The 10,628-nt window shown below is 39.3% G+C and overlaps 1 protein-coding gene across 3 annotated transcripts in view; it reads left to right on the top strand.

Annotated features, from left to right (window-relative positions):
- The first annotated feature begins 1,069 nt into the window (after nucleotides 1-1,069).
- Nucleotides 1,070-10,628, top strand: part of LOC113039635 (FRAS1-related extracellular matrix protein 1) — a 31,666-nt gene continuing 22,107 nt past the window's right edge. Inside the window, exons 1-9 of one of the 3 annotated variants that reach the window (XM_026197594.1) lie at nucleotides 1,070-1,220; nucleotides 1,346-1,454; nucleotides 2,180-2,488; nucleotides 2,563-2,657; nucleotides 2,799-3,079; nucleotides 3,839-4,038; nucleotides 4,120-4,443; nucleotides 5,119-5,227; nucleotides 5,304-5,435. In XM_026197594.1, the coding sequence (XP_026053379.1) occupies nucleotides 2,255-2,488; nucleotides 2,563-2,657; nucleotides 2,799-3,079; nucleotides 3,839-4,038; nucleotides 4,120-4,443; nucleotides 5,119-5,227; nucleotides 5,304-5,435 (1,375 nt within the window). In that variant the 5' untranslated portion in view covers nucleotides 1,070-1,220; nucleotides 1,346-1,454; nucleotides 2,180-2,254. Of the gene's footprint in view, nucleotides 1,221-1,301; nucleotides 1,455-2,179; nucleotides 2,489-2,562; nucleotides 2,658-2,798; nucleotides 3,080-3,838; nucleotides 4,039-4,119; nucleotides 4,444-5,118; nucleotides 5,228-5,303; nucleotides 5,436-10,628 lie in introns of all 3 variants that reach the window. The other 2 variants (XM_026197596.1, XM_026197595.1) reach the window with 2 other exon arrangements.

The following is a 10,628-nucleotide window of genomic DNA, read 5'->3' as shown; positions in this document are numbered from 1 at the left end:
ACCAGTTTTATTATTTTTTTTATGGAAGCCCGTTTCCACAACTGAAAAAACAAAACACACAAAAAAAGGTTATTGCAACTTTTAATCTCACAATTCTGACATTTTTCGCCGAATTGCATGATACAAACTCGCAATTATGATTTTTTTTTACAGAATTGTGACAAACTCACAATTGCGAATTATAAAGTCAGAATTGTGTGATATAAAGTCACAATTGTGAGATATTGCGCTTTATAAAATCAGAATTGCAAGATAAAAAGTCGCAATTTTGAGATAAAAAAAAATCAGAATTGCAATGAATTGCAAGAAAACAGTCACAGAGATAAAAACTTGCGATTCTGTCTTTTTCTCGGAAATTCTGAAATAAAAACGCGCAATTCAGATTTTTCTTACAGAATTGTGAAAAACTTTGCAATTGCGAGATATATACTTGCAATGAAAGTTATAAAGTCAGAATTGTGTGAAATAAAGTTGGAATTGTGTGATATAAAGTTATGATTGCGAGATATTGCGCTTTATAAAATCTGAATTGCAAGATATAAAGTCGCAATTGTGAAAAAAAAAGACAGAATTGCAGGAAGAAAGTCAAAGAGATAAAAACTTGCGAATCTGTCTTTTTCTCGTAATTGTGAGATAAAAACTCGCAACTGCAAGTTATAAAGTCCAAATTTGAGGGGGGCGGATGAAAATAGAAAAATAGAAAAATAGAAAAGGTTATTGTGACTTTTTATCTCATAATTCTGACTTTTTTCTCTCACAATTTCTAGATATAAACTCGCAATTGCGAATTAAAAAGTCAAAATTGTGAGTTTATTTCTCACAATTCTGACTTAATTCGCAATTTCATCTTATAATAAAGTCAGAATTGTGAGATATAAACTCGCAATTCTGACTTTTTAATTCGCAATTGCGAGTTTATATCTAGAAATTGTGAGAAAAAAAAGTCAGAATTATGAGATAAAAAGTCACAATAATCTTTTCTATTTTTTATTCAGTGGCAGAAAAGGGCTTCCATTACTTTTTCATCCAACCTTCTTACAATTTTTTTTTCAGAGCAGGAGGGTCTTTCCATCTTCGGGGGAATAAGAACATCTGGGTTTGTGAGAAGTAGAAACCTTTGGAACTGGTCGGCACATTTCCTGTGTGAGGAGATCGAACTTTTCCTGCCCCTTTTCATGTCTTTTCCTTCACTCTGCTGGGTTCTGCTGCTCTGCTACAAGGTAGGACGGAAGAAACAAATGCAAACAGGCATGATTTAAGTGTCTTTTGTTCTTATCTCCAGCTCTTTATCTGTCTTTCAGGCTCTGTTTGTGTTCTGCAATCGGTTCTTTGTGGTTTTCTTCAGCAGGGGGGCAGTTGAGGGTAAACCTCTGCTGTTTGAGGAGGGCTGAACTGTTCTGTTTTAGTCTACACACACTGAAGGAACTGCAGGCCAACTGTGGATTCAGCTGGAGGTATGTTATTCTTCTCTCTCCATCCTCGAATCTGTGTTTTAGACTGAGAAAACATCTCAAAACAGGACTAAATTCAAATGCAAATCAAGGTTTATGAGTTACTAACTTTCTCTAAAAGCCTTTTATAAAGTCCTACCAAGAGGCTGTTGCTGCTTGATTTGTCTGAACATGTTTTTAATAAACATGAGTGTGCGGTGGTAATGCTGAGTCATGTTTAAACATGCAGGTTTAAAGTATTGTTGGAGCTGAAAGCTTTTTACAAAAGCCATTTAGAAAGAGCATGTCTGCACCATGAGGCATGATGATAAGTTTGCATTAAGGGATGAAATGCTCGATGTGGCCAAAACCTTTGGCTGATAGCACCTGTATTGTTTGGATACATAGCAGGCATCAACAAAACTACAGTTCACATGCTCCTTTGATGCTTGATTACATTTCCAACTCCAAGGCAGCAGCAGGAGGCCGATTAACCCCTTGTTTCCCACAGAGTTTTAATTTAGAATAAAAATGTAGGGCCCATGTAGGCCTTTGAGACTGTGTAAGTTTTGAGGCAGTGCTATTTTAGTATTATTTTATACTTTTATAGTATAATATATAGCCTAATTTATTAAATGCATGTTTTTTATTCAATAGCGTTTTAATAATAGTAACTCTATTAGCACCATGGAAACTAAAATACACAAATATGCAACTTAATTGATTTTTTCCCCCTCATTTTCATGCAGCATATTACTGGAAATGAGAGCAAGACAGTTCATCTGAAGCGAATAGTCTTGGATACCAAGCAACTGAACAGAAAGATGGGGGTGGACATCTTTGTTTTGGCATTGTTCACCTTGAGTAACCTGTGGCCGCATGTCCAAGCTTCAAGTCTAGTTCGGTTAAACACGGGGCTTCGGGTAGCCAGAGGCCAGTCGGTGTTTGTCACGGCTGGTGAACTTCAGTTCCACATAGACGGGGTCTCTGAGGCCTGTAAGGTCGAAGTAGTTCTCACCGAGCCTGTTACGCAAAGAGTGGGGAAACTCACTCCTCAGGTAACAAAACAAATCCAGAATTAGCTTATGCTCATATAAAATGTGAGAATAACTGTTGTTGTACCGTTTTCCAGGTTTTTGACTGCCAGTTCTTTCCGGACGAGGTGAAGTATGTTCACAATGGCAGCCCACTTCTAGAGGAGGACGCTGTCATGCTGAGGGTCTACAGGTGAAACACTGTGTTCATTATTCCTGTACATGTTACAGCTGTTACTTCAATTAGGGCTTCTGGGAGCTGCAAAAAACCTATTTCCAAAGCCTAATGCCATTTCCATACTCACAAATGTTTTTTTTCTGTGTTTGTACTTAGGTTTACAGAAACCGAGACTTTTGTTGAGGTTGTGCTGCTGAAGATAGATGTCGTAGAACCTCAAAGGAGCCTCACAGAGCTTGGAAATGTTCCTCTGGTGGTTTCTGAGTTCTACAGTCTTTCCAATGCCATCAATAGCAGTGTCCTTACCTTTAAAACCCAGCCCGATGTGAGCTGCACGGTACGTCTTCTCAGCTCTGAGATCAATGTCCCAATGCTTGGTCAACTGGTCGTCGAGGATCCTGAATCAATGACGGCTTCTGATCCTGGACCTAGAAGAGGTATACCAGTTATATAATGAAGATTTTTAAAAGCATTGGGGTGTCAAATCATAGCCATATGGTGCAACCGACAAAATCATGTGATGCAACCAATTTACAGAAAAGAAACCAGTCCCTCAAAGTCATTAAGTCTCTTAAAATATCAGATAATGTAATCTTATTATGAAAAGGCAAAGTTAGTTCAGGTTGTCATATTGTGCGACTCTGACTCCCAAAAAACATAATCGGTTTTATCAATGAATAATTCACAGTATTTGAAAAAAAAAATACATTTTAATTCGAAAATATATTCTAAATGTTTTTGAAAACACCATAAAACAATATTTTTTTTCAGTTCATAAATCATGATATTTGTCAAAAAAAATAATAATAATAACAATGAAACTGAAAATAATTATTAAAATGTACACTTAAAAAAATGTAATGTAATGTGGTGTGACTCCCAAAAATGTATTTTTTTTTCTTTACTGAATTAATAATTTCTTATTATTGTAAAACTTTTTGACCTTGGAAGATAGATTTTAAAACTTTATTTAAATGTATAGATTTATTTAAATAATGTCATGTGGTGCAACACCTGAAAAACATGTTTTTTTTTCTGAGTTATTAATCATGACTTTTGTTTAAAAAAAAACTTTATATACATTAGTATAAAAATATGGAGAAATTATTGGAGCATTTAGTTGGTTACACCATATGACAATTGTAGGGCTATCTGAGGTGAAAATTTTCCTCTCATCTGCATTCAAACTTTTCAAGGACGTCATACTGGAATCGCCTGCCCAGGAAATAAAGCCTGTGACCACAACACAAGGGAAGTAGAGTTCTTGAAGACTGACTGTGCCGAGTTCCTCACTTCAGGTCTGAAGTACCAGCACCTCAGTCCTCCATCACCTGAGATTGATTACATCCCAATCAGGGTGGAGTTCAGGGACCAGACCTCCCGAGCCATGCTGGAGGTAAAACGCCATCAGGATCAGGTTTGTATGAGATCATAACAACAAGGCACTGAATCTTCTATTTACCTTCTTCTCTCTTAGACTGAGAGTATCTGGATACCGGTACTGATCCAAGGGGCCATGCAGAACCAACCTCCCAACGCTGCATTCATGTCTACGTTCATCCTGGAGGTAGATCAGTTCATCCTCACCCCCATGACCACTGCTTCCCTGGATGCCAAAGATGACGAGACCCCTCAGGCCCAGCTCATCTTCAACGTGACCAAACCTCCAGCGGAGGGATATATTACTCATTTGGACGATCACACCAAATCTGCATTCTCCTTCTCATGGCAAGACCTGAATGAGATGAAAATTGCCTTTCAGCCCCCAAACAGCAGTCACACAGCCAGGAGGAACTATGAGGTTAGGAAACGGTAAACTGATGTACAGGAAACTTTGACAGGAAAATTTTTGGGTTTTTTTTTTCTGTAAAAACATGTCCAGCCTAACCGAAGGCCAAATATATTATTTGTATAAAGACACCTATATACCAGTGTTGTTATTGTTAACTAAAACTATTAAAATAATTTTTTATATTTAAAATAAAAATAAATACTATATAAAAAAACTTGTCATCTAATTAAAATAAGTTAAATAACTAAAATCACTAAAACTGAAGTAAAAATAAATAAAAGCTGAATAGTAAAAAAACTAATTAAAATGATAAGCACAACAAAATTACTAAAACATAGTCTAAATGTAATTGAAATTATTAATAAATACTATAATCGTTAATAATAATTAAACAACAGCTTTATACTGTGTAAAAAGGGTATTATACATTTGTAAAATATTTAGAATAATATACTAAAATACATATTCATAATATAATAAATGTGTTATAAAATGTTATAAAATCTTGTTGACACTGCATTTTATTGTTGTTGCTTGTATCTTATCTATCAAAATAATTATTTAATACGACTTCCAGACAGTGTTTGGGAAGAAAAATAATGTGTCATATTCAATACAAAGAATCTTAAATTCAATAAAAATTTGACTTCATTTATTTCGCTTTTTAATTCATCTGGTGTCCAGGTGGAGTTTCAGGCCATCGATGGCTCATTTGTGCCGAGTCCTCCAATCTTGATGCACATCTCTATCCGCACTGCAGAGACCAATGCTCCTCGAGTCTCATGGAACATGGGTATGTTAGCGGATTAGCTCAAATAAATACTCTAATAAAAAGAAGAGACTGAGGCTAAACATCTCTATCCTTACAGGGTTGGATCTGCTGGAAGGCCAGTCCAGACCAATCACATGGGAGCACCTACAGGTTGTTGATAATGACAATATAGATGCCGTCACCCTGATTGCTATGGATGGCCCACTCAATGGACACTTAAGTGTTAGAGGTAAAGGTATTTTCATTATAGTCACCTCTCTGAAAATAGAAGCCTATCCCAATGTAATTTTCAGGACCTTTTTCCACTGATGTGTCATAGTAAGTCTCGTAAAGTGCAAATCCACTCTTTATTCCTTCTATGTCCATGTGGTAACCATCCTTCATGCGGGCATCGTTCAAGAAACATATGTCCGGGTGGCCTGCATGAGTTTGCTAATCAGGTGTAAAATGCTTCGGCGACACTTTGCCAGGGGCTGTGGACCAAAGATGTCTTTAGAGCCGTAGCGGCTGTCTTTCCACTCCAGCAGACTTTTGTTTGCACAGACCCTGAAAGAAGCAGATTGGAAAGACTTATGGCATTTCATGCCAGATGTCCAACACAAGGTCATTTCTCTTCCATTAGACCATTATCTTAGCAAGCTTTGAGTGTGGTGAACTGGTGACAATCATGTGTCTATCTAAAAATTGTATCCATGGGAATGTTCCAGAACATCAGAATGACATGAGGTCAAGCAAACTCTTTTGGGTGAACTGTTCTTCTAAATCCTTGGTTTCTTGGAAGGAACAGCAAAATTGTGATTTCAGGAACGGAATGGGATGTTTTCCTGTATGTGTTCTCTCATGGAAGCTGTGTTAGGTTGTTTTTGTGTTTCCTGGTTTGGAGGATTTCCAGGCCCATGGCTTTGTTCCTTGTGTCATTTGTAACGGTGGTTACACTAACTATTGGAAATTAATTAAAAAATTAATCTCAAAACTAATCTTCACTAATTCGGGCGCCAGGCAGACTTAAATCCACCATTACACACACATAGATATCAATGTAATGAAACACACACAACAAAAAAAAATTCAATTTCATCAAATTGTAATGTGCAATATCAAGATGACGAAACATTTTTACAGAGAGTCAAATGCATAATCACTCCTGTGGTGCAACAAGTACCAGAAATGATTAGTCAAGAAAGAAAAAAAAAAAAGTGTTTGTTACTCAAAAATACAAAGTGACAAAAGTTCAATAATCAAACAGACAATCAAAATATTCAAAAACAGTTCAGAATCAAATATTTAAATGTTTCCCCAAAAAGAAAACTAAATAAATACAACTTTGAAGGCATAGGAAAATATGTGTGTGTGTGTGTGTGTGTGTGTGTGTGTGTGTGTGTGTGTGTGTGTTCTTGAATTACGTGAATAATGATGCGGAAGATTTTGGAAGTTTTAAAGTGCGTCGTTGGTAATGAATACCTGAGTTGCGTCTCAGCAGTTTTATGAATCAACACTCTCTTCTATGGACATCGGTGAGACAATACGCCAGGATAGCGATTAATCCTCTTTGTCCACCGAAATCGAAGACCCAAGGCAGAATGCCAGCGAGTGGACTTACTCACGCTCTGCAGTCGGCGTCAGAAACGCAAGAGCTCAGCAAACGATCACGCACTGAGTTGAGTCTCAGCAGTTTTATGAATCAGCACTCTCTTCTATGGACATCGGTGAGACAATACGCCAGGATAGCGATTAATCCTCTTTGTCCGCCGAAATCGAAGACCCAAGGCAGAAAGCCAGCGAGTGGACTTACTCACGCTCTGCAGTCGGCGTCAGACACCGGATCAAACACGTTCAGCAGGTAAACCATTCCGCTTTCAGTGCTGTAGTACCTTTTTCACAAACTGGCATGTACATGATAAGTTAAACCGCCCGCAACTCGGCAGCCTGCCTGCCCTCTCACTGCCACTCAACACGTCACCATCTCTTCCTCCTTTTTTTCTCCTTCCACTTCCTCTTTTATTCCTCCATTTCCGCTCATAATCCTTCACACCTTTCTCCTGATTAGCTCTTACAACCAACAGTGCGGTTTATTCCAAAACCGTCACACTCCCCCTCCCCTGGAAAAACAACCCATGGTTAAAATCCCTGAAACTCCTCTTCTTCATCAGAGGTGTCTTGGAATATTTTTAGGAGTTTTTCCTTGCTTTGGGACTCTAATTCTTCAGCTGTCGGGTAACACGGTTTCATATTGCAAACATGAATTGTGCGGACATCCTCCCCAGTAGTCTCCAGTGCCACACGATAACTGAGTGGACCCAGCGGTTTTATTATACGATAAGGACCTCTCCATTTGCTGGCTAGTTTAGCAGTAAATTTAGCTTTTGCACTAGACTGTGGAAAGTTCCTGATCCACACACGGTCTTGTTCTTTAAATGTTACTTCTCGTCGATGCTTGTTGTAATTTCGTGTTTGTCTAACATGAGCTTTTTTGCTGTTTTCCATAGCTTTTGATTTAAGCTGAGTTAAACAATGAACAACATCATAGGCTGCCATGTCAGGAGTAAGATTTCTACCTTGGAGGAGTTTGTCCATTGGACCCTGTAGTCTTCTTCCCAATTGCAGTTCAGCAGGGGTCATTCCTATGGTCTCTTGTACAGCTGAATTGATGGCAAATCTGAACTCTGGTAAATATTGATCCCACTTGTTGTGTTTTTCATCCAGGTATGCGGCGATCATGTACTTAATGGTGCGATTGGCTCTCTCAGTCATGTTGGTCTGAGGATGGTACGCAGTAGTCAGTTTAGGTGTTACATTCCATTTTTCGCAGAGCTCCTTGAAAACAGATGACACAAATTGCGTACCTCTATCAGACAACAAGAAATTAGGCACACCCCACCTGGTCAGAATTTCCTTCTTGAAGATTTCAGCAACCGTCTTTGCCATGGCATTTCTCATGGGGAACATCTCAACCCAACGAGTAAAGTAATCAATGAACACCAAGAGATATTCATTTCGGTTGGAACTACACGGTAAGGGCCCCATTATGTCCACACCCAGCATTTCATTAGGGTGAGTGACAGTGGGATGCTGCATTTTTCCAGCAGGTTTTTGGTTGTCACTCTTGAGTTGTTGACATTTTATGCACCTTTTTACCCACTGTTTAACATCATTCCACATTCCTGGCCAAAAAGCCACTTCTTGAATTCTCTTATAGGTCTTAAATATTCCTCCATGACCGCTCAAGGGGCTGGCATGATAATGCTGAAGGATCTGTGGAATCAGGCTAGCTGGAACACACACCCGATAATGCAGCTGGTTGTCAGCCAGGTGAGCTTTACGATAAAGCTTGTCTTCGAGTACCTCATATTGTTCTTTCAAGTGGAGATCACCTTGTGCCATGGTTTGCAATATTTTCATGATTACTGAGTCTTTATGCTGTTCTTCCCAGATATTATCTAGAGAAATTGGAAGATCTTCTGACTCCTTGCGGCCGGCATACAGATTGCAATGGATACCAATGGGGATTCGAGAGAGTGCGTCAGGGGCCACGTTTAACTTTCCTTTCCGGTATTCAACAATGAAATCAAATCTCTGCAGTCGCAAAGCCCATCTAATCAGACGACTGGAGGTCTTGGTGGACCCCATCACCCACTGCAATGCAGAGTGGTCAGTAACAACAGTAAACAACTTGTGTTCAAGATAATGCTGCCACTTCTCCAGAGCCCAAACCACTGCCAAACATTCTTTTTCCGTTGCGGAGTAATTTATTTCAGCTTTATTCAAAGCTCTGCTAGCATAAGCTATGACTTCCTCCTTCCCCTGGTCCCTCTGGGTCAACACCGCACCTAGACCCATTTCACTAGCATCTGTGTAGACAATGAACGGGTGTTGTAAATTTGGGTGTCCCAAGATGGGAGGGGTCATCAAGCTTATTTTCAACTGTTCAAAAGCATGCTGACAACATGGCGTCCACTGGAAGGCTTTGCCTTTCTTCTTCAGGGCATTAAGGGGTTCAGCGATCTGGGAGAAGTGTGGAACAAACCGATGGTACCATCCGGCTAAACCAAGGAATCGCTGGACCTCCTTAAGGTTTCTTGGGACTGGATAAGAGCGAATAGCTTCAACTTTGTTGGGATCAGCAGATATACCTTGAATACCCACGACATGGCCCAGGAATGTTAATTCCTGCAGACAGAATTTGCTTTTTTTAAGGTTAATAGTCAGACCAGCATTTTGCAGCTTGTTGAGAACGCTCTGGATATCAAGGAAGTGCTGTTCAATAGTAGGAGAATAGATAATAATATCATCTATATACACAAAGCAATTGTGACCACGTAGTTCCCCTAAAACAGTTTCCATTAATCTTTGGAAGGTGGCTGGAGCATTTTTCAAACCAAAGGGCATAACATTAAACTGAAATAATCCAAATGGAGTAATAAATGCTGTTTTTGCCTTACTTTCAGGATCCATGGTCACCTGCCAGTATCCGCTATTCAAATCAATAGTGGAGAAAATAGAAGCTCCAGAGAGAGATTCCAAGATCTCTGTGATGTTTGGTAGTGGGTATGCGTCACTTTCTGTGATAGCATTTACCTTACGGTAGTCTACACAAAACCGGAGACTCCCATCTTTTTTAGGGACTAAAACAACAGGCGAAGCCCAACCTGAATGGGAAGGTTCCACAATGCCAGCACTTAACATCTCTTCCAATTGTTGTTCCACAACAGCTTGTTTGGTCGAAGACATACGATATGGTCGTTGCTTTATGGGCACTTGCTGAGTGAGGTAAATATGATGTTGAAGGACATCAGTACGGCCTGGTTTGAGTGCACACACTTGTGGATTGGCTTCCAGAACTTTCCGTAGCTGGTATTTTCCATCAGCTGGTAAGTGGGCTTCATTCACAGCATTATCAAAAAAGTTTTGGATGTCCATGTCATCTGTGCTGAATGTAAATTTGGGTTGAGGGGGAGGAACTGAACTCAAGATAGAAATACTCTGGTTGGTATTCCCTTGATGCTTTACTTTCCTGGGTCTATTCACAGGTACACTTGCACTACCTGGTTGAAATGGATAATCCACATCAGGAGTAGATTTGAAAGTATACATTTTATCAATTACATTTATCTGTAAGCCACTAAAGAAAATAAAATCCAGGCCAAGAACTACTACATATGCCAGAGCTTTGGGTGCTAGAACTGCAGCTGGTATGGTAAACATTTGGTCATGGAAGTTAATTTCGACATTCAGCCATCCAAGAGGAACCTCAGCTTCCCCGTTAGCCAAATACAAAGGCCCCAATGTCCAAGGTTGGAGATCGTTAGGCGATTGAGCAAAGTTCTTCCAAAGGGTCTCATGGATGAGGGTATAGCTTGCACCAGTGTCCACAATAGCTTTCCCCTTCCACGAGCCAACACTGACAGGAACAATTAACTGTTGT

Source organism: Carassius auratus, chromosome 22 (assembly GCF_003368295.1).
Source record: "Carassius auratus strain Wakin chromosome 22, ASM336829v1, whole genome shotgun sequence".
NCBI classification, from domain to species: Eukaryota; Metazoa; Chordata; class Actinopteri; order Cypriniformes; family Cyprinidae; genus Carassius; species Carassius auratus.
Note: the sequence above shows the minus strand (reverse complement) of the source record. Positions and strands in the feature narration are given on the sequence as shown.